This window comes from Sceloporus undulatus, chromosome 4 (assembly GCF_019175285.1).
Source record: "Sceloporus undulatus isolate JIND9_A2432 ecotype Alabama chromosome 4, SceUnd_v1.1, whole genome shotgun sequence".
NCBI classification, from domain to species: Eukaryota; Metazoa; Chordata; class Lepidosauria; order Squamata; family Phrynosomatidae; genus Sceloporus; species Sceloporus undulatus.
Window position 1 is genome coordinate 64,287,034 of NC_056525.1, and position 24,476 is coordinate 64,311,509.

Sequence of the window (24,476 nt, forward strand, 5' to 3'; positions counted from 1 at the left end):
TAAAAATCTGAGGGATACACGACAGAGAAGAGTCAAAGATAAATCCCCTTTGTTTGTTTGTTTGTTTACTAACATTTTTCTACCATGCCCTTTCTACCATGCCCTTTATTGTGGGATCTCAGGATAACATACAAATAAAACAATATAAATAATTTTAAATAATTCTTATTTAAATGAACAATTAGTATTAATGGGATAAAACATATTAAACAAGACACCAAGTTAAATCAGCTCAAAAGGCTACACAATTTAAAACCATGTACATTTAAAAGTAAATTAGGCCCCAAAGGCTTTAATAAAAAGGTAGTGTATGGGCCTGGCACTGGGGGGAAACCAACATTGACACCAGTTGGACCTCTGAAGGCATTCCACAATTGAGGTGCCACAACCAAGAAGGCCCTCTCTTTTGTCCTCCCACATCATATTGACCCCACTCATGGGACGCAGAATAGACTCCCTCCTGCAGACACCAGTTCTCAGGCAGGTAGATATAGGGGGAGGCACACTTTCTGGTATCAAAATCCCAAATAATTTAGGGCTTGGAATGGCATCAACTGCATCTTGAATTCCGACTAAAAAGAGCTAGCAGGCAGTGCAGCTCCTTAAAGGCTGGTGTTATGTGTTGTATGTATAGTACTTGGTCAGTAATCCATCTGATGTATTTAGCTATAGCTTCCCTGTTATCTTCGAGGGTAATCCCACACAGAGATAATTACAGTTGTATTATCAGGAAGTTATCAATGTATGGCTAAGTTGTTTGTGTCTAATAAAGACTGTAGCTGGTACACGAACTGGAGCTTGTGCCAAACAGTCCAAGCCATGGAGTCTATTTGGGGCAGTGACAGAGATAGACCTGTGATTATTTTCAAGCTACACATCTTCAGTGGAGTACAACCTTATCCAGGGCAGGTCACTTACCCAGTTTCCACACTTAAGAACCATCAATTCACAGAACCTCTGTCTTATCAGGATTCAACTTCAGTTTACTGTCCTTCACGCAGCCCATGTAAACACTGAACAGCATGAAAAACAAAATGGAACCCTGTGGCACTCCAAAGTTTACTGGTCATGGAGATGCGTCTCTATTTTTGTAGGTTCCTCTTAGCTTGCTTGGTGTTGACAACTGCAGCATTCCAACACTGGCTAATAGTCACATTGAAATTTCCCCATGGTATCGGCATGGTGTAATCGTTTGAGCATTGGACTAGGATACTGGGAGATCAGGGTTTGAACCTTGGCTTGGCCATAGAAAGTCACTGGGTGGCCTTGTGCAAGTCACACTCTTTCAGCCTCAAAGGATGGCAATGAAGAAACTGGTCAAGAAGAAACTTGTCAAGAAAACCATTTTACAGGTTCACACAACTAAATGTGTACAGCTATATGCATGTAGCCCTCCTTCCCATCTAGAAATGTTCATATCATACACATGAACACTATTGGACGCCTATGCAATACAACAGCTCAGAAGCTAGGCCTCCAATAGTGTTCATGTGTATGATATGAACATTTCTAGATGGGAAGGAGGGCTGCATGCATATAGCTGTACACATTTAATTGTGTGACAAAACCCAGTATCCTAGTCCAATTCTCCTTCTGTGTCATGTCTTTTTAGATTGTAAGCCCGAGGGCAGGGAATCGTCTAACTAAAAGATTGTATGTACAGCGCTGTGTAAATTTACAGCGCTTCATAAATAAAGGTTAATAATAATAATAATAATAATAATAATAATAATAATAATAAATAATGCAAAACCTCAGGGCCACAGTAGGCCCTGACCTACCTCACATGGTAACTGCAAAGTAACTCCAAGCCATTAAAGGAAATCAAAATGGCTGCTTGCAAGCCCAACATGGAGGAGCATAAATGAGACAGTGACTCCAGTGGCGCTTGCCAGACTTTTAGGGCTTTAGCAGCTGCCACTGGGCCTAGCAGATCCATCTTGAGGTAGCAATGCTTTCTCAACAGACATTTGATTTTTAATTTAAAAGGTACAAAAGTTTTGAAGATAATGCATAGCTAGGGCTATATCTGCCACACATCAGTGTGATGTTCACTTGTAGAATGAGTGAGCTAAGTGGAAGAAATGCTTGAGTCTACCTTGGCTGCCTTTGGAAAATCAAACTCTTTGGAACAGAGGCTCTCTAGAACTCTGTGTACTTTAAACATACAGACATCCCAATATGAATAGAATAAGGAATTTAAAAACTAGGAAAACAAATGTAAGACCAAGTAAATAAAGTTACAGTAGAGCAGTCTTACCTTATATACATGCAAGACTGTGAAATTTTCTCTTTTTTAAAAAAGGAAATAGGAAACACTAAATATAGGACACTTCACACTTGTCTGAACAAGTCTGTAGTTTGGTGTTTAGTGTCTGAGATGGGCTTTGGCAAGATGGATTCCATATAGTAATATAAACTCTATTTTTAGAGTGGGGAGAGACAGAAAAGGAGGAAAGGGGTGGCATCTTGATTTCTTTCCCTTGCTGTCCCCATGCTGTGACCCAATCCTGCTTGCACATGAACTGTACTCACATACTAAGTCTTTTATATTCAGTGGTTTATCACACAGTTCTACTATGCTATGAAGGCAAACACCCTCTGAACAAATTTTGTGAAGAAAACCCTGTGATAGACTCACCTTTGGGTCATCAGAAGTCAGAAATGGCTTGAAGGTATCTAACAACAATGGCAATAATAGGGAGAAGAGACCATGGGGAGCTACAGTTGAAATGGTGTCAAGCTCTGCTGAAACAGAAAGAAAGGGATATACACTTGTCCCTCCACCATTTGTGGCTTTGACTTTTGCAAATTTTATTACTCACGGATTTTATTAATGTGTTCTCTCTAGGAATGTCTAGGCCCTCCAGCGCAACTCTATGGTCAACTTTAACCAAAAGTCACACGAAAGGACCTAGAGATTCCTAAAGAGAACACTCCACTAGGCATTTGTAGCTCCTCCAGTGCAGTTTTATGGTCAATGTCTGGCAGATGTTGACCACAGAGTTGCACTGGAGGACCTAGAGAGGTGTTATCTCAGGTAAAAAGATAGTTTTTGTTATTTGCAATTTTTCCACATTCACAGCAAATGTGGAGGGAGAAGTGTATATTCATGCACACATGAATGCCCAGGACAAACCTAAAAAGTGAGTTCTTGGATCAGGTCAAAGGCCCATTTTGCCTGGTCTCCTGTTTCTCACTGTAATCAACTAGATGTTCCAATGGAAAGCCCACAAGCAGAATGTGAGTGCAACAGCACCTTCTCATTCATGTATCTTAGTAACAGGTATGCAGATGCATACTGAAGACAACATAAGATCTCAGATTGGAAGCGATCAATATACATCCCCATCCACAAAAAGGGAGACACAAGACACAGCAGCAACTATAGGACCACAGCACTGATCTCCCATGCAAGCAAAATTCTGCTCAAAATTCTGCAGCATAGACTCCAATCGTACATGGAGAGAAAAATCCCAAAGGTTCAAGCGGGATTCAGGAAAGGAAGAGGCACTAGGGACTACATTGCAAACATACGATGGATAATGAGGCGTACCAGGGAATTCCAAAAGAAAATCAGCATGTGCTTTATAGACTACAGCAAAACCTTTGACTGCATAGATCATGAAAGGCTATGGAATGCCCTTAAAGACATGGGAGTGCCAACACATCTAATAGTCCTGATGAGGAATCTGTACTCAGAAGAGGCTACTGTTAAAACAGGATACGGAGAAACAAAATTGTTCCCAATTGGCAAAGGGTTATATCTTTCACTCTATCTGTTCAACTTGTATGCAGAACATATTATAAGAAAAGCAGGCTTGGACACAGTAAAAGGAGGAGTGAAAATAGGAGGAAGGAATATCAACAATCTAAGATATGCAGATGACACAATAGAACTAGTAGAAAATGTCACAGACCTGGAACACCTACTAAAGTAGATCAAAGAAGAAAATGCAAAGGCAGGCCTAATGTTGAACAGAAAGAAAATCAAAATGACAACGACCGAGGACCTTCACAAGTTCAACTTAGACAATGAAGAAATGGAAATAGTAAAAGAATTGCCATACTTGGGAACAAACATTGATAGAAATGGGGACTGCAGCCAGGAAATCAGAAAATTAAGAATGGGGAGGGTGGCTATGAAAGAACAAGAAAATGCAATGAAGCCGCGCGACAGGAGAATGAATGGTGCGTGTGCCCATGCCACGCTCACTCTCCCGCGGTGTGAGCACGAGCCCCATTCAATTAGATGGGACGTGAGCTCACGCACTATTCAGCTTATGCGGGGGGGGGGGGGAGAACGGATCCCCCGCGTAAGCCAAGGATGCACTGTACAACTGAGTACAAAAGTTAGAATCAAACAAGCCATTGTATTCCTTATTACCATGTATGGATGTGAGAGCTGGACAGTTAAGAAAGATGATAGGAAGAAAATCAGTTCTTCAGATGTGGTGCTGGAGAAGAGTGCTGAGGATCCCATGGACAGCCAAAAGGACAAACAAATGGGTTCTAGAACAGATCAACCCAGAAACCTCCCTGGAAGCCAAGGTGACCAAACTGAAGCTGTCATACTTTGGACACATCATGAGAAGGAAGGACTCATTGGAAAACACAATAATGCTGGGAAAAGTGGAGGGAAGTAAGAAGAGAGGAAGGTGGCATGTCAGATGGATGGACTCTATTAAGGAGATCACAGGTATGGGGTTGCAGGAATTAAGAAGAGCAGTGGAGGACAGTGGTCATAGGGTCGCAATGAGTCAAGATCAACTCAAGGGCAGTTAACAACAAAAAGATCTCAGACCCTGGCTTCTTTAATTCAACTGTCAGCTACTTTTATCATCACACAGTAAAGAACTATCATTGTTGTTAGGTGCCTTCAATTCAATTCTGATTTATGGCAATCCTCTCCCAGGATTTTCCTGGAAAGATTTATTCAGTGAGAGGAAGGCAATTATTGCATTCCTCTTAAGCTGAGTGTTAGTTGCCCAACATTACACAGTGTGTTTTCTTGGCTGAGTAGGGATTCTGACCCTGGTCTCCTAGTTAAACACTCAAACCACTATACCACAAAGGAACAAATCAAACACAGATGAACAAATCTATACAATCCTTATAAGCAATTTAAGAGTTATCTTTCCAGAGAATAAGCAGACGATTTATTAACCTACTTTACCTGTGTTAAATATGAAGACTCCCAGCTCATGTTCTCCATGACTAACAATAAGCCTCAAATCGGATTTAGGATTCAGATATTACTTGTAGTACTCAGGCATGGGGGGGGGGGGAATGCATATCACCTCTTTTAAATTAGGATTCTTACATCTAGATTTGAATAAGCAGGGGTTATTTTCCCTCTGGCTATTACATTCCTGTGTTTTAAGTTTAAAGTACCACTCAATTATTGTAAAGAAGCAGGGGTAAGGGAATGGGAACTGGGCAGCTACTAAAAATATAATACTAAACAAAAACAACCCATAATTTCCTTCATGAGTTTTTAAAAGTTAGTTTTATTTTTAAATTAATATAATGTCCATTAACAGGGTTTTAAAAAATTGGTGAATGCCTATATATGTAGCTGTTGGCAGTCTTGCAGAGTTTCCACTTGAGTTAATGCCAAATTAAAGCTTTATAACTTCAGTAGTCACACACACACCCCAACCCTTTTGAACCAGTGAACTAATAACCACCTCAGACACTGAGGTACAATTTGGCTCGGAGCATGGCAAGGCAGAAGAGGAAGGTGCTTGCTACAGCAATTTGTATTAGATTTAAGGAGTCTGATTCCAAGACAACACATTGTTTTGTCTGAAGTTGATGAAATATGGAGTCAGAAATGCTGAGATTTTTGCCTCGTCTCCTTTTTGTCACTTACAGAAATGGGTTAATGAAGAACTTAGGGGGCACTGTTGGAGCATCCTCCAAGAACATGACTTGTTATGGAAGACTTTTGATAAGACCAGCAGTCTGGAATCATACCTAAGGACATCTGGAGAAGTGATTGAGTGTGTGTTGGCCCTGTCTCACTCTTGGAATTTTAGACAGGGGGACCAAACATCATCTTTCAGTTGTAAGCTTCTTGTATTTCCCCCTATATAATGTCTAGGTTGGCTGAAATGTACAGGCATTGAAAAAATGTAGAGGAGATGGGGTCAGGCTGCAGTCAAGGTGTTACAGTAGATGCAATCTGCATATGTAACAGCTACTGTTCTCCTCAACATTCTGTCATATTAGAGTTACCAAAAAAGATAATCCAGGTCAGGGCTATAGAAATAGAAGCTGGCTTGGCACTGAGTGGTTCCAGTTGAACTGTATGAGGCAAAATAAATGAATAAGCTATAGGACAGTTGAAAAGAGTGAGCTAAAGGAGGAACTGCTACTCTCCAATCTCCCCATCCTTGATCATTAATAGCAATAACAATAGCATGTACATTTTTATACCGCTTATCAGTGAGCTAAGCAGTCTCTAAATGGTTTACAGCCTAACTAATTACCCCAACAAGCCGGGTACTAGCAATCTACAAAAGGATGGAAGGCTGAGTGAACCTTGGAGGCCTGCCTGGGGTCGAACTCACAACCTTGTGGCTGCAGTACCAGTATTTAACAACTGTGCCACCAGGGCTCCCTAAACCAGAGGACCCTTGTATAGAAAAAACTGTAAGGATAAGAGAAAATGTACAAAGGTGGGGTGCATTGTTTCAGAAAAGACTTTGTTAACACTTGAAATAGCATAAACCTAGACACATTTACTCAGAAGCAACTGTCTCTGGTTTCAGTAGGGTTCCAAGTAAGTGTGCAGAGAAATGCACTATAGGCAGGCAGGCAGGAAGGAAAGAAGGGAGGAAGGCAGGCAGGTAGTTAGTTTCCACAACCAGCTTCCTCACAAAGTCACTTGGATAGGTGACATTTTGAACTGGAGATGATACACTAGTGATGATTCATGCATAACAAGCTGTCTTTAATAATTTGCTTGCTGTTCTTGCCTGCTTGTTTGCTTTTTTCCCCAGCACTACCAATGCAGTTTCAAACACATGAAGGAAAGTTAAACCATTCATTAAGCCACTACTGCATTCACCTCTTAAGAGGGCTTTGTACTACAGTGGACTCTTGCTATCTGCTGGGGTTTGGTTCCAGGATCCCCTGTGGATAACAAAACCCATGGATGCTCAATTCCCATTATATTCAGCGGGGTAGTAAAATGGTGTCCCTTATATAAAATGGCAATATCAAGGTTTGCTTTTTGGAATTTTAAAAAAATACTTTCAAGATGTGGATGGTTAAATCCATGGATGCAGAATATGTGGACAGGGACTATCACCATTCAGTGTGAGGATGGAGGTGCTTCACTTCCTGTCTCAAGCAGAGGGATAGCTTGGGACACACCAGTAGCTTATTCTGTTTTAATGCATTGACTCACAAAATTCTCTTGATCAGAAATGTTGGTGTTTGTATGCGTGCAATATTTATATAGGGAAAATAGCACCACCACATAAAAGGGAGTATACAGGCAAGATACTGGATTTTGCTATGTTCTCAAAAAAAATTAGAAAAATAAATGAGGAGAGCCAACCTACCTGAAAACAGTCCAGTGACTGAGTATGCTCAATGAACATGGCGTGTAGTATCAAATGAGAAATTTTATCGATTTTATTGATTGATTTTATTGACTGTGTAAATCTACAGCACTATATAAATAAAGTATAATAATAATCTGGCAGGAAAGGCTGACTGGAACGCTGAACAGGAACACTCTCCGCTGCAACATTTTGCTGCAGGTCCTTCACAATATTTTTAGTAAGCAAGCAGACCAACTACAATCTGCTTGTTTTCTTTTATATCTTCACAAATAAACAAGTTAAAGGCATCCTCCTTTTTAATGAAAGCTGAGAAACTCAAAGAGAAGCCTGGAAGAGCCCCCCTGTAGATTCAGCTCTGAGCAAAATTACCCCCAAGCCCTTTCAGGAACCAATATTTGATTATTTTTAAACATAAACTAATTATAGCCATCTGGCTGTATACCCCTTGTTGCTATGCAAAGCCAGCACTGAAGCACTTAATCCAGCCCCATTATTCCCCTTCCCCCAAAGCAAACATCACTATGCCTATACTCCCGCAGCAAGTTTACCCTCTACACTAGATCCACCTTTCCTCTTCCTTACCATCATGTGGAAACAGACAGGGCACTACCCAGCTAATACTGCAGCTAGTACAAATATAGTACTAAAAGATAAATGCCCCCTTTATGTAAGAGACAGAAGAGTGATCAGTGAGCCTAAGAAGATTCACACACACACACACACACACACACACACACACCTGATACACATCCTTACCTACATGATTCTTATCCTAAACATATTGAACTAAATAGGTGTGATATTTTTATGCCACTGGAGATGCCACACATATATGTATGACAACTAGCTTGTGATTACAGCTGGAATGAACCTCAATCCTTTTGAAAAGTTATAGGAAATGACCGGTTTGGGGGCTGGAAAAGAGAGAGAAAGGAAAATAATTATAACATCCACCATTCTTGAGAGATTTGCTTTGTTTGCTCAGGGCTTCCCCATGGGTGCATCTAAGCTGTAGAAATAATGCAGTTCGACACCATTTTAACTGCCATGGCTCCATCCTACAGAATTCAGTAGACTGGGAAATGGTACAAACAGAAATGGAGGACGTAAGAGGAGAAAGAAGTGCTTTAAGCCCACAGTTTTCCCACATCCACCACACCGGCTTGGAGGATAGTTGAAATTATACCATTAGTTGACTATGGCTGTGACATCAGCTGCATTTTACAGAAAGTTGAAGTGAAGGTGTAGAAACAGTGAATTACATAGGACTATTGCTCACACAGAAAAAATTTAGGTGCCAAATGGAAGCCCAGCATATAACCAAGTGGCCCACACAATCTTCCAATATCAGATTCTTCCCAAAGGCTTCCAATCCACAACTGTACATGAAGGATTTTGTAAAGCAGAAGATTGGTTCTCAGTGCATTTTGTTGGAACATGCCTTGCTCCTTGTTAGACACATTATGCAAGGAAAAGTAATTATCCTGTGTGATTACAGTGAGATAACAGACATTGTACACATCAGTCATGAGGCAGCATTATACAGTTGCCATGTCTTTGAAGTCCCATAAAACACAGGTGAACACTGGGGGGAGGGCAATTTTTGCCCCCACAGAAGACCACAGTCTAGCATTTCTGGCAGAAAATCTATTCTCAGACATTGACTGGAAGTCAGCACTAGTTTGTAATTTTGGAGTTTTCCAGCTTGTTTTCTGTCAATTAGCTTCATTTAAAGCACATTTTGGAAGTTCAGGAGGGGGGGGGGGGGGTTCAGTGCACAGCACTCTAGGCAGCACTTGGGGTTATTTTTCATCCTCAAAAATAAATAAATAAAGGGAAATTTAGGAGCAGCCCCAAAAGGATTGCTCCACATGCAGCCCACAGGCTGCACTTTCCTCTCTCCACCCCAATAAAAGAAATGTGTTATAGTTTTTCTCCCATTAAAAGTGGAATCATAGAATCCTAGAGTTGGAAGAGACCACAAGGGCCATCCAGTCTAACCCCATTCTGCCATGCAGAAAATCTAAATCAAAGTATCCCCAACAGATGGCCATCCAACCTGTTTGAGTATTCAGTGAACTAATTCCACTCTTGTTTCTTCTCCTTGATATAACTAATCATTAAATAAAGTTACTGCATAGACCAGCATTTAGATAAAACAGAGTTGTTTATATACCCCCCAAATACAAAGATCATTGTTTCTCAGGCTATCTGATGTGGAGGATCAGCAATTCTTTTCCCCCAATGTGACAGGGATCACTACTCCATTTATGTCCATTGACTAAAACTGTGTATTGCATTCCTAAAAACGTTGCTAGGGCCAGCAGTCAATGGCTTACAGACCAGCAATGGTCTATGGACTACCATTTTGAGTAGCACATATGTAAGCTATGAGGTCTACTGGAAACACATACGGTAGTTTATTATGAATGGGGCATTTGCAAGTTCTCTGTCACACATTGCTGTTTACTCCTTGAGGTTTAACTGGGACCACCACCACCCCATCAGACTGTCATGTTGCATTTTGGGGTTATGCAGTTTCAAATGCTATACTGCAATTCATATTTCTTTTCCAAACCGCTTTACATTATTTTTGTCTTTCTCCATGGAAGTGCCAAATGTTGTTTTACGGTAGTCTAGAAAAAGGAGCTTGCTTTTGTTCTTATGTACTCCAATTTTAGCATAGATGTTTATTATACTTCTCATTTTAAAAAAAAATTCACAGACAATTTGCTAAATTGGAGGTAGTACTTTCCATGAAGTCAATTTCTACATAAATTTAAGGCACACACTTTATAAAGCCTAACAAGTTAACTTCCTTTTCCTTTATAAAGACAGAAGTTTTTCTTTTGTTGTTGTTGTTGTTTTTGGTAATCAAAATCATCCTTAAAGCATTTATATTCTGTTGAAGAAAGTAAGAATGGCATGAGCCCCATAAAGTTTGCTACATAAACTGTAGACCTGCCAGCACACTGAGGCTAGTTTAAGATTGTGAAGACAGAGTGCACTTTATTTACCATCATCGTAAGCTTCTCTTAAGACTCCCTGGAGACATAACTTTGAAAATAAAGGTTAAAGTTATTCTGGAATATTTTCCTATGTAGATTACTCCAGTGTGACATTTTGTAAAAACACTGTGACCCCTTACACTGGGATGCAGTAAAGTTCCTCAGGAGAGGAAAATTCAAGGTGCATGAACATTGACTTTGCCTTGCAGTTACAAAACACATTTCTGTTCTTTCTCTTTCCTGCACCCTGAAACACACAATCTTATGTACAAGCACGTTAGATGTCTTCAGTCAAAGTTCTCTTTTGAACTACTACATACTGAAATGTTTATGGTTTTATATTTCATAGGTGTGGACAACAACCACCTTCTATGATTTTTTTAAGGGAATGAGCAAAAGGGAAGAGATAAAGAGGACAGAAGGGAAAGGTGGGGGAGAGATTACAAGGTGGAGAGAATGGAGGAGTAGTGAGTATCATCTGCAGTCAAGTGAATTATATTCTTTCAAAATTCCAATGGTGTTAGCCCTGCAGGTGCATTCTTACTTTAAAAGAACCCATCCCAGTATCTCCCAAACACATCAATGATCTACATCATCCCTCTTATAATCATGCTCTACACCATTGCCTCTGGGGATGCATAGATTCTAATGGGAGAGGCTGAATCCTTTTAATTCCACTGAAACATGATCCACCAAAGTGTTAAGAATTTAGCACAGCCAGATTAGGTTGCAATCCTTTCCCACTCAGAAGCAGATATTTACAGATCTGCACTGAGTAAACATTTAAAGGATGACATTGTTAATTCTTTTAACTTCAAATTAGCTGTTGTTGTTCTCCAGTATCTAATAATCATTAGATCTTCTAAATTCTCATTTTAGTCCAAAATATTTGGCACAGACTTTGCATTAGGGAAATCACAACATGCATGTGCAAGAGGTAGATTTAAGAGAAGCTAGTAGACTATTTTCTCTGCATCAATGTGTAAACCTAATATAATGTTAGCTGTTTCAGAAAACATGAAGGCTGCGTTTCTTGATCTCTGGAAGAAAATAAAATTGCTTATTTCACAGAGTAAACACATTTCAGAAATGTTAGTTGTCTCCTTTACCACTGCAGGTCACCACAAAAGCAAACCAAGATCCAGGTTGGGCCAAGAAAGGAGACAGATCAGATGGTGAGCAGATATGAATTATGGCTCTAAATCTTTAGGTAGTGAATCATACATTCCAATTTGCTTCCTTAACATTATGATACCAGTAAATACACTTGGTAGACAACAGGTCAAGACAGGAATAAACTTAGCCATAACTGCTTTAGGCAGGGACTTACGAGAACCTTCTTGTTGGGGTTCTACAGTCAAGTCCAGCCCTTGTTTTTGTCTAGGCAAAACCCAGTCAACAAACAGAAAACCTTCCAGATGGCTTACAAAATAATTCATTCAAGAGAGGAGAAAAGGTTCCATCTATCAGAATTCGTCATTACCAAAGAGTGAGTTGACACCAGTCAAGACACAACAGGAATCTTGTTGGAGTATAATAAGTCTGCCAGCAAAGTGGCAGGAACAAGTGGCTAAGGAAGTTTCACTTTAGACCAAAAGAGGAACTGACAGACAGGCACACAAACAAAGCTAACACTCTTTTGCTAGACTTCATTGGTCAACAGCAGACAGCCTGAACGTGATGCATTTCACCCTCTCTGGGTTTGCCAAAGCATCTTGGCTCTAACCTTACTGGATAATTTAATGACATGGCATACCCTTCCAAATAAGGCTTTAGATCCAGACATGTCAAAGCCAAAGTCCTCAGGTCATCTGCCTCAAGTCCCAAACAATACAACGAATACAACAGGACAGCTTTGGTCTGAGAAATGCAATCCAATTAAATTGCCAAAATTAAAACACCAATGTTGGCATCTAGTTAGGGATCTACAAGTATGTAAGTCACACTATATAGAGCTAGCATGGTGTAGTGGTTTGAGTGCTGGACTATGACTCTGGAGACTAGGGTCTGAATCCTGCTTGTCCATGGAAACCCATGTTGTCACACTGTCTCAGCCTCAGAGGAAGGCAAAGGTAAACCCTCGCTGAATAAATTCTGTCAAGAAAAACACATGGTAGATTCAACTTACGGTCTTCATTAGGTGGAAATTACTTGAAAGCACACAATAACAACAACAAATCACACCGTGCATGTGGGGCCTAAAAGACACACCACTGTACAACAGACATATTTTGCTGGTAGTGGTAGAAAATTAGTTTGCAGATAGCATGTTTTACTGTGTCTTGTCTTTGTACATGTCAACCATGTATTGTGAGTTTCACTTGTGCATTGTAGTTAAGCATCATATACTGTGCACTTCACATTGTGCAACAGCACTTAGCCATTGATATGTGTTGTACAATGTTGCTATGCTGCATGGTGTTGTGTAGTATATATGTAGTTTATCTCCATGAGCTGATACTTATGTTATACTGAGGGGATATTACTAGGGACATGGTGGCTCAGTGGTTAAGACTCTGAGTCTGACAACTGCAAGATCAGCAGGTTGGCAGTTCAAGACTAGTCTCAGCTTCTGCCAACCTTGCAGATCGAAAGCATTTGAAAGCACAAGTAGATAAATAGGTACCCCTTTGGTAGGAAGGTAACAGCGTTCAGTGCAGGCATGCTAGCCATATGACCACGGAGTCATCTTTCTCCCTCCACTTAGTAACAGAGATGAGCACTGCCCCCTACAGTCAGACACAACTAGACAAACTTCTTGAAGGGGAAACCTTAACCTTTTTCCTGAGGGGACATTGGATTGCAACCATGTCACAAGGCTGGAAGTACAATCTAGATCTTTCTGGCTATATGGTAGAAAAAGTTCCCTAATCTTATTCAAGCTTTCTTCATTTTAATATCCAAACATATTGCACCTTCCAAACAGCTTGCCTAGAAGTTTATTAAGAGAAAGCACAATATATTTGGCAATTCAACACTTGCAATTGTTGACTTGTTAGCATCTTGTGTTGTCTGTTCATGAAATTCAGATCATACAGATTTATCTGATTCATTCTGCCTCCCATTCCCAAATTGACCCAACTACTTCAGCAGTGGCCCAACCATTCTTATGTCCACTGGCCTCTCTTCAAAGAATAACCAAATGTCCTGTTGAATGATCAAAAGAGGGTCTTTCTTTCTGACTAAACTTCCAGTGAGTGATTTGTTTCAATTTCATTAAGAATGTCGGCAAGGTGGAGTTTGATTTTCTGATTAAGGTTGTATCCACACTGCAGGAATAATCCAAGTCGACACCACTTTAACTACTATGGTTCAGTCCTATGGAATCATGGGATTTGCAGTTTGTTGTGTCACCAGAGCTCTCTGACATGAGGCTAAATATCTCACAAAACTACAAATCCCAGAATTCCATGGCATTGATCCATGGCAGTTAAAGAGGTGTCAAATTGCATTATTTCTGCAGTACACATGCAGCCTAAGTCAGCAAGCCACACAAATGAAGGAAGGATTTATTAAAATATAAGTCCCTTAAGACATGCATCCCTGTAATATCTTTATAATTGCTCTGGTTGAGAAAGCAGGCATGCTGTAGTCATTAGAATGTTGAGCTTAGACTGGGGAGATCTGAGTTAAAATTCTTACTTGGCCATTAAGTTCACTAAATTTATTTTGACATCTGCAAAAAAAAGGTGGGCCTGATTCCCCCCACCCACCCCTGCCCAAAAAAAAACCTGCAGAAGAAGACCAAGCAAAGCAAAAAAATACATATATACTTATTTCTTTCGCCCCCATGTCTCCACTCCCATGCTAATACTTTGTCCAATTCTCTACTGCTTTTACCCCATTCCTACCTGAAGGACCACAAGCTCATTTGGGTGCACAGAATGGAACTTGTTCATTGAAGGCAATGTAGGCACAATACATAAGCACTGAATTGTTTTCTGATTTATCTCCAGCGCTTAATCCAGAAAGTTATATTTGCAGAGAAGCATGTTTCAGCATGCAGATCTTTAAATAAAGGAATGGAGCACCAGGGAGCTGGCTCAGGGAAAGATCCTGGACCATCTTCCCATCAGGCCCATCCATTCACTCTTTTGACCCCAGGTACAAGAGAAACAAAAGGCTTAACTCCTTCAGCCTATTTAGCAGCTGAAAACTGGTACCCACTTGCTGTTCTCTATGATCAACATTTGGAGGCAGTGTGGGGGCAGCATGAATACTGGTTGCCCTTGACCCCTTTATTTCTGACGATTTGAGGAAGGGGTGTTTATTTTTAAATCCCAGCCATGGACGCCTTAGGAATTCCTTCAGCTTGCAGTAATTCATTCTGACCCTATCCATAGGCCAATTTTGCCATTCACAACATACCCACTATTCCCACCTCTCCTCCACCTGGCACCCTCTAGATGAGCTGGAGTACAATGCCCATCACTCCAAGTCATACTGATGGGGCATGACAAAGGCAGCAATCCAACATGTCTAGACAATACCAGGTGAGGTAAAGCTGTGCTAGGATATCCCTAAATAATAGAAATGTCCCTATTTTAGTGTTGTTATGTGACTTCAAGTCAGCTCTGACTTAACGCGAGCCTATCCTAGTGTTTTCTTGGCAAAAAAATTGATGAAGATTTGCCTTCCTTTTAAGCTGAGAAAGTGTGGCTTGCCCATGGTCACCCAGTGGTTTTCCATGGCTAAGCAAAAAATCAAACCCTTGTTTCTCAAAGATCTTAGTCCAACATTCAAACCACTACTGTGCTGGCTCCCACTCTAATGCACTGATGTTAATTATTCATTTCAATTCTCACTATCACTTGCTCATTCAGAAAAATACTGGTTTTGTATTCCAATAAAATTTTTAATACCTGTCCCCTCAGTCAGAGAACCTCCAGATGTGTTAGGACCATCCTGGGAATTGTTTGATGGGAGCCACTGTCTAACATGTCTGGCTGTCAGAGGACTAGAGATGCTTGCTCAGCTACTGCTATATTTCTTTCAAAGCTGGCTACATTTCTGGACAACTTCACCAAGTTCTATGTGTGCATGTGTATGTCACAAGTTCTACATTCAATTTTTATTCATCACCACCACATTTTCCAAAAGAAAAAGAATGAAGAGCTCAAATTCAAACTTTTTGCGAGTGTGGCTATCATTCATTCTCCACCCCAGACCCATCCCATTACTTTTAAAAAACACACTTTCCATGATGAACTAGTGTTGTGAGCAATAGAATTGATTTACATGACCTATATTACAGACCAGTTTCAGGAATTTTGAAATAAAATGGCTTGAGCCTAACATAGGGACATACAGTATATTTAACTTTGTTGTTCTTGTGTGCCTTCAAGTTGTTTCTGATTATCATGGACAGGGTTTATTGCCCTTACCTTGCTTTGAGACTGAGAGTGTGTGGCTGCCTCAAGGTCACCAGTGTGTTTCCACAGCTGAGCAGGGATTTGAACCCTGTTCTCCAGAGTCGTAGTCCAACCACTACAATGCACTGGCTCCTATATGTTTAACTAAAAGGGCCTACATAGGCTAAAGGCTCCAGACCCTGTCTGATCTTCAAAGATAAGCACAGTCAACCCTGGTTAGTACTTGGATGGGAGACTACCAACAAATGCCAAATAATATTTCAAAGGAAGGAACTGGCAACATTACTTCTGGGTATTCCTTGCCTAAGAAAACCCTATGAAATTCACGGGGTTGCCATAAATTGACAGGCGACTTGAAGGTACATGCACACACACTTAACCAAAACAAGGTTTTAAAGAAAAAAGTAAAGAATAAAAGATCAAATGCCCAGATGACCACATACATCAGAAGGGTTCTGTTGAAATGTCAATCAGGTTTTTCTCATACTAGAATCTAGTGTAAATGAAGAAGCCATTTTTACCTGCTAATTTTCATCAGCCAAGAAACTAGCCCAAACCCACAGCTTGCTCTCTTCCCTTTCTTTCCCTGAAGGTATCTGTCAAGTCTCTACAGGATGGAATTTTGCTTTGCTGTTTTAGCATAAATCTGGCCAAGGCTTCAGAGGAATTTGAAACCAAAAGGCCTTAATAAATAAATATTATGATAAGAATATGAAAGCAATGCATACACTGAAGATAATTGGAGGGGGAGAAATCCCTAAGCATTCATTTCTATGCTAAAATCACTAGGCTTTCCTTAAACCAAGTCCTCTTTTTATAAAGCCTGCAAAGGAAAAACAAAAAACAAAACAACACTCAAAGTACTCTTTTGTACTTTTTAGTCTCCTTTCCCCCCCAAAAATCTATTGTTTTAAAACAACACCAACATACTTTGAAAGAGATAACTCAATATCCTTGGAGCTCCCTCCAACTTCCCAGAGAAGACTTGAGGAAGTAAAATCTACATGGTGAAAAGGCTTTCATATTGCTTAAGCAAGGAACTTACTAAAAACTTTTCTGCTCACTCCTGTATTTCTAACACATGCTGTTTCTTCCTTTTCCTCTTGAATGACAAGTTAGTATTACTGGTATGAGATACGTTGTGCATGTATCTGTATACACATCTGTTGTTCACACTTGAAAATAAAAACCCACTGGATGATCTTGGACAAGTCACACTCTCTCAGCCTCAGAGGATGGCAATGGCAAACGCCTCTGACAAAGGCTGCAAAGAAAACCTTATGATAGCTTCGCCTTAGCGTCACCATAAGTCAAAAATGACTTGGAGGCACACAACAACAACAAATCCGCCTATAAAACACACCTTTCCCCTTATGTTGCATCTCAATCTCAACTGAGATGCATGAACAGGGATCCTGTCCACAAAAGCCTGTGCATCCTCACAGCATCTTTAAAAATAACTATTTCTGGAAGGATTCCATTTAAATTCCATAAGAGATGAAAGAACCAAGATGGGGTGCAGGCTGTACACAGCAATTGTCTTGTTTCTCCAGATGAAGAAGAAAACATACTGTCCCTCACCCTACACATTTCCTTCTCCAATCACTGATCCCTGAAAAGCAGAATTTCCAAGCATTCATATCCAGGAGCAAAATCTGAAGGGACCAGAAGGAGAGTGGTATTTGGCAATTAGATCAAGGACATAGTTGTGTTAGTCTGGTAAATCAGTATGCAAAATGATCTTGTAGCACCATTTGGGATTCAAAGAAAGGATCTGGTAGCCTGAGCTTTAGTAGACTCATCTGACGAAGGAGGCTCAAGTCTACCAAAGCTCAGGATACCAATTTCTTTTCAAAGGTGCTACAAGATCCCTTTGCATACTGATAGCACTTTGATCACATATTTTGCCAATGCCTGCAAAAAAAGGGTTAAAGGCTAGAGGAATGATCTGGTAGGTCTGTCTCCAGACTCTCCGCTCCACTCCACCTCATGGATCTGAGGAAGGAGGTTCAAGTCTACCAAAGATCAGGCTACCAGCTTCTTTTCAAAGGTGCATACAAGATCCCTCCTTGGCATACCATTTGCACTTTGATCAGATATTTGGCCGGTCCCTGAGAATCTCACAGCCTGTCTAAAGGGTTAAAGGCTAGAGGAATGGTCTTCTAGGTTTGTCCTTTGGATTTCCACTGCACCAAATGCATCTGAGAAAGTAGGCTCAAGTTTACCAAAGCTCAGGCTACCAGCTTCTTTTCAAAGGCGCTACAAGATCCCTTTGCATACTGATATAGCACTATGATCAGTTCTTTTGCCCGTGCCTGGGGATCTCACAGCCTGTCCAAGGGGCTAAAGACTAGAGGCATGGTCTTGTAGGGTCTGCCTCTGGACTCTCCACTCCAGCCCATCGTTCTGAGGAGGGAGGCTCAAGTCTCCCAAAGCTCAGGCTACCAACTTCCTTTCAAAGGTGCGATAAGATGCTTTTGCATAATGACAGCATTTTGATCAGCTATTTTGGCGGTGCCAGCAAAAGAAAGATGAAAGGCTAGCTAGAGGAATGGTCTGGTAGGTCTGTCTCCGGACACTCCATGGATCTGAGGAAGGAGGCTCAAGTCTACCAAAGGGTAGGTTACCACCAGCTTCTTGTCAAAGGTGCTCCAAGAGCCCTTTGCATACCGATAGCATTTCGATCACATATTTTGCTGGTGCCTGCAAAACAAGGGGTTAAAGGCTAGGGAGGAATGGTCTGGTAGGTCTGTCTCCGGACCCTCCATTCCCCTTCATGGATCTGAGAAAGCGGGCTCAAGTCTACCTCAGGCTGCCCCCAACTTCTTTTCAATGGTGCATCTATGATCCCCTTGCATACTGATATAGCACTCCGATCACTCCTTTGGCCGGTGCCTGGGCATCCCTCAGCCTGTCCCAAAGGCTATAGGCTGGAGCAATGGTCTCCCTCTCTCTCCAGAGGAGAGCCCTGCTGCTTACCTTGGCTGGCCTTGGCCCGGGTGTTCCCGGAGCAGAGGAGGAAAGCCAGGAGGCACCATCCCACCGTCTCCCAAGTCCCCATGGCTGGCTTCCAAGGGGGGAAGCTCTGGGTTTTCCAAAAGATTGCAGGCAAAGACAAGAAAAAAGCCCTCCTTGTTGCTTTTGCCTTGCTTCTTCTTGTGTTCCTCCCTGGCAGTCTGGGAAAGCCCTCCTGGCCAGAGAGAGCAAGGGGCTCCCCAGGATTCAGGTGGATTGGTTTATTTTTTAAAAAAATGAAGGACAACTCAAGAGAGGAGAAAAGGGGAAAGCCTCTGGTCGGTCTTTGAAATGGACTTGATCGTCCTCCCTCCCTAAAAAGGAGGAGGAGGAGGAGGAGGAGGAGGAGGAGAAAGGCTGCAGTTGTTGCAAAGGGGCAGTCAACTGAGTCCTCCTTCTTCTTGTTCCTCTGCAAGAGGGAAGGGAGCCTGGGTTTGTCTAGGGCTGGGGACCTGGGGAAGGTCCCTCCAAGCAACGCCCTTTTCCCTTTCTTTTTCCCTCTCCCTCTCTCTTTCTTCCTCCGCCTGCCCCCTCTTCCCTCCTCCTCTCCATCGCCAGCCCCTTTGCCCCCAGCAGCAGCAGCAGCCTCTGCCTTCTCTCTCTCCCTCTTCTTCTGCCTGGAGGAATTTACAGTCTGGCTCTTCTGCTGGGGGGGGGGAGCCCGGGCAGTTGCCATGGAGACGGCGTGCCCCGGGAGCCAGGAGGTCAGCCCCCACCCAGACCCTGGCCCTCCAGCCCTCCCTGCGAGTCCCACTCTGCAAAGGCAGACACACACAGACCCCAAGGCAGAGAGGCGTGGGCTCAGGGGAAAGGAGAGAGAAGGAATGAATCAATGAAAGAAAGAAAGAATTAGGAAGAAGGGGGGGGGAGTAAACGAACCAGCTTGCAAATTATCGTTCATGATTTATTTTCTTACTATATGCCACCTTTCCCCAAGAAAGGAACCCGAGGCGGCGCACAACATTGAAACAGGTTTAAAAACATAACAAAAACAATGACATGCATCATGCAGAATCACAATCATATCAATCATGTACAACATGCAACATAATAATAATAAGGAATGTACAAAATAATAATGCGTAACATGGAAGATAATAATAATAGGTGAGATACAAAATAATAATATGCAACATGTGACATGATCATATATGCAACATGCAACATAATAGTAAGTCTGAGGACAGGGAACTGTCTAATTAAAATAATAATTGTAAGCTGCTCTGAGAGCCTTTAGGGTTGAAGGGTGGGGTATAAATATCGTAAATAAATAAATAATAACAGTAATAATAATGTGCAACATCAATAATAATAATACACAAAATGCAAAATAATACTATGCAACATGCATAATGGTAATAATAATATGCAACACAAAATAATGTATGCAACATGGTAATAATAATAATGTGCAACATGCATGATAATAATGACAATTATATGTAACATGCAGTCTTATTACTAGTATTATTATTATTATGTTGCATGTTGCATTGCAAGCTGGTTCATTTACCTCCCATCTCTCCCTCTCCGCCTTCTCTCTTAATTCTCCTTTTTCTTTCTTTCTTTTTCCTGAGCACAATCCCCTTTTTCTATATTATTATCATCATATTTTCTTCTGTCTCACCTTTCTCCCAACATAGGGGAGTTTATCAGACAAGAGAAACTGGAAGTATAGTCTAATCATGGGGTTTCATGTTATTGCGTGATAGACTACCACATGCAATTCTGGGCAATGGCATGCTTTTTTCAGGCAATGGGAAGCCAGTTTGAACGCAATTCAAATTCACGTAAATTCACTGTAGTGAATTCTGGCCCCACTTTCTTTTCATTCGAAATTGAGAGAAATTTCTCCCGTGTGATAAAGGTCATTTTGAGTTGCCGCTCAAAATGACCTGCAACACTTCTCCCCTCCACACACACACCCCTTTCTCCCCCTCTTTAGAAAACTTAAGAGTGAAGTTGGGGGCTCAGTGCAGACTCCAGATCAAAGTGCTTTCTCCTCTCCCTTTCATCCCAGAGGGATGGAGTGGGGGCAGGAATAGAAAGCATGGGGGAGAGAAGGAACTCTTTCTTTCTTTCTTTCTTTCTTTCTTTCTTTCTTTCTTTCTTGTGACAAGTCTCCCCTCTACACACACACACAAACACTGGACACAGTGCTCCAGGGATTTCTGGAAGCCAGATCCTCTGTCCCATTTTGGGGTTCTGGCTCAACAGTAATTGAGTCCTTCCCCGATCAAGGCAAATGGTTTTATTTGGTTTTTGAAGACCAATCTTTGTTGCCTGATAACATCATCATATATTGGGGATCCTCTTTCCAAATAGAGGTTTGTGAGTGTCCTGGCTGGAACATGCTTTTCACTCATTGGTAGGCTTCCAAATCTGTTGTTGTTGTTGTTTAGCTGCCCTTGAGTCAAATCCGATTCATGGAGACCTTGGGGATGAGACATCTCCAAGAATCCCTATCCTCCATTGCCTTGCCCAGATCCTGCAAGCCCTTGCCCATAACTCCTTTGATCCAGTCTATCCATCTGGTTTGTGGTCTTCCTCTCTTTCTCCTACCCCCTACCTTTCCTAGCATTATTGTATTTTCTAGTGATCTGTGCCTTCTCATTATGTGGCCAAAGTATAATAGTCTCAACTTGATCATCTTAAGCTTCCAAGGATAGCCCTGGTCTGAACCATTCAAGAACCCATTTGTTTGTTTTCTTGGCTGCCCACAGTATCCTCTGTACTCTTCTCCAGCACCAAATTTTGAATGAGTTGATTTTCTTTCTGTCTATACAGAGGAAAAAATACTTCTAAGCATGTGCAGAATGCTTAGCTCAGCACTCATGGATGGCTGAAGGTACAATACTCTCATATGTCTAAAATTACAAGAATAGCTGAAGGTACACTACCCTCACATGTCTAGAAGTACAAGAAAGGGGTGCTTCAGGTGGCTCTTAAGAAACATTTGGTCAGGATGCTACATCTTGGCAGGCTTCAGTTCTGCATCTGGCATAAAAGAATCTCTGCTAATCCTGCTCCCCCCCCCAACTTGGCTCTATAATGTGCCTATGAAGATTTTCACATGGCATCGCTGTATCGTTCCTTTATCGTCCCAAAGTGTAGTGGAATCGTCTTAACAGACAGACGATTCCAAAAGATTTTCACATGAGGCTGTTAGTGTTCTTAAAACGTTGATATATCAGAATTCAGCAATAAACAATTACAAAACGATTTCAAAACAGTTACATTCACACACTGGACACAGCAACAATTTAAGCATGATTTAGCAACGAGTGCAGGATAATTAAAGTTTCCCAAGGCTTCCACCTTTGTAAAGGAAACAAAAATATTTAAATATAAAAAATGCCAAAGCCAAGCCTGTTAGAGTCTTGCTTTAAATCAGCAGAGTAGCAGAAATGTGCTCTTGTCTAACTATGCTTCCCTAAAAATCACATGGTTAGTTTGAAAGGGGGGGTTACATGCAGGAAATCTCTATCTATCTAAGGAGGGGGGAAAGAAAATGCAAAAATCTTCCAACAGTGAGAAGTCACTCTCTTGGCCTTCTTCATGGATGTTGCTAGAACTCCCTTTGAGCTGTTTTGTTGCAGCTTCTGAGTAAATGTTGCTCAGGGATAACAGAAAGTAGTAAAGAGTTGTTGATATATATTTTGTGTTAGCAGAAATAACTAAATAAATAAACACACACACACATACACCGTCCTTTTTTTGTTCATGTGCAATGCACTAAATCAGAGTTGTCATACAAAAAGTTCAGAGACCATATTGTGCCCTTTAGGCATCCTACACAGAACCTGATTCCCACAAGTGATTGAACTGTGTCAGGGCTAAGAGAGCAATATACCCAAAAGGCAAATATGCTGACTCTGGGAAGAGGAGGGGAGGTGTTTACATCCTCATTTCTGTACTTAGAATTTTAGGTGTGGGAAAGATGGTTCCTGTAATTCCCAAGACACAACAAAGGCTGTGTAAGTATGCATATATAAACCTGTTTTTAAAATATGTGCTAACAAGTAATTGGACAATTGTATTTAAGAACTGCATAGAGAGGGGAAAGAGAAATCTAACTTTTAAAATGTTTTATTCAATTGGTGGTTTAGTGAATCAAAGGGACCCAACATTTGGTTCTCTAACACATTTGAATATGACACCTTTGCTATGATAAATTCAGTAGACATATAGTACCTGTGAAAATGAAATTGAGAGACTTACAAAGAATAGGTCAGATGTGTTATGCAAGGGTTGCCATAAGTGAGGCCTCCAAACCGGGACAAATGTAGGACAAATGTAGGGCAAACATTTTCAAATGTAGGACACATTTTATAAAAATGGAGGATGTCAAAAATTGAGGTTTTTTTTAAAATGTTAATATAAATGCATGTTTTTAGGCAGATCAAAATGGAGGACATTTTGGCATTATTCTTAGACAGATGAGAAATGGACTTGCCCTCAGGTTCAACTGTACATCTCAGAAGTGTACTGTGGGCAAGGGACGGTGGTTTTTCTTCACTGCGCATGAGTTTGTGAAAATCACAGCAAGTTACATTGGCCGTGCCTCAGAGGCTTGTTGATACAATATCAGCATCATCATCAATCATCATCATCGCATCATCATCATCATCATCACATAATCAGCATCACTATAATGAAAGAAAGGCAGACTTGTTAGCATTCAAAGCACCATAAATACACAAAAAATGCACTGCATATATTTAAATAATAAAAATAAATGAAAAATAAAATAAAAAACAAGGCAGGGGTGTATATATGATAATAAAATTAAAAAAAATAAATAAACAAGCAATAATAAACAATAATAAAATAGAATAAAAACAAACAATAAATAAAATAATAATAAAATAATAAAAAACAAGTAATAATAAAATTAATGAAATAAAAATAAAAACAGCAATAATAAAAATTGAAATAAATAAAACAAGCAATATAAAAATTAAGAATAAAAATAAAACAAGCAATAATAAAATTAATGAAATAAATAAAACAAGCAATAATAAAAATTAAGAATAAGATAAAACAAGCAATATAAAAATTAATAAATAAAAAATAAAAAGCAAATAATAAAATTAATAAAACAAAATAAAAACAAGCATAATAACAATTAAAAAATAAAATAAAAACAAGAAATAATAAAAATTTATAAAATAAAAAATAAAAAGCAATAATAAAAATTAAAAATTAAATAAAATAAGTATTTTTATTTTAAAATAATTTAAAACCCCAATACCAAGGCAGACCTAATGGCCACTGACTCAGCTTCCTCTTCCTCCTCCTCTCCTCCTGTGGCCCATTTCTGCCCTGCCTTCAGGCACCCTTCCTCCGGCTCCTTCCCCTCCTCCTCCTCCTCCTCTCCCCCTCCTCCTCCTTAGGATGGCTGGTGCGAGAGAAAGGGAAGCGGGCGCAGCGCACGCGCACGCGGAGGGATGGGGAAGGCGCGCGCGCTGCCACTGGTCCCTACTGAGGCCTGGGCAGCGCGC

General features: G+C 40.7%; 1 protein-coding gene across 4 annotated transcripts in view; it reads right to left on the bottom strand.

The window, feature by feature from the left end:
• Nucleotides 1-19,306, bottom strand: part of SCUBE3 (signal peptide, CUB domain and EGF like domain containing 3) — a 177,224-nt gene extending 157,918 nt beyond the window's left edge. For all 4 annotated transcript variants that reach the window (XM_042464257.1, XM_042464254.1, XM_042464256.1 and 1 more), the window contains exon 1: nt 18,937-19,306. In XM_042464257.1, the coding sequence (XP_042320191.1) occupies nt 18,937-19,018 (82 nt within the window). In that variant the 5' untranslated portion in view covers nt 19,019-19,306. The remainder of the gene's footprint in view (nt 1-18,936) is intronic.
• Between the last annotated feature and the right edge of the window lie 5,170 nt (nt 19,307-24,476).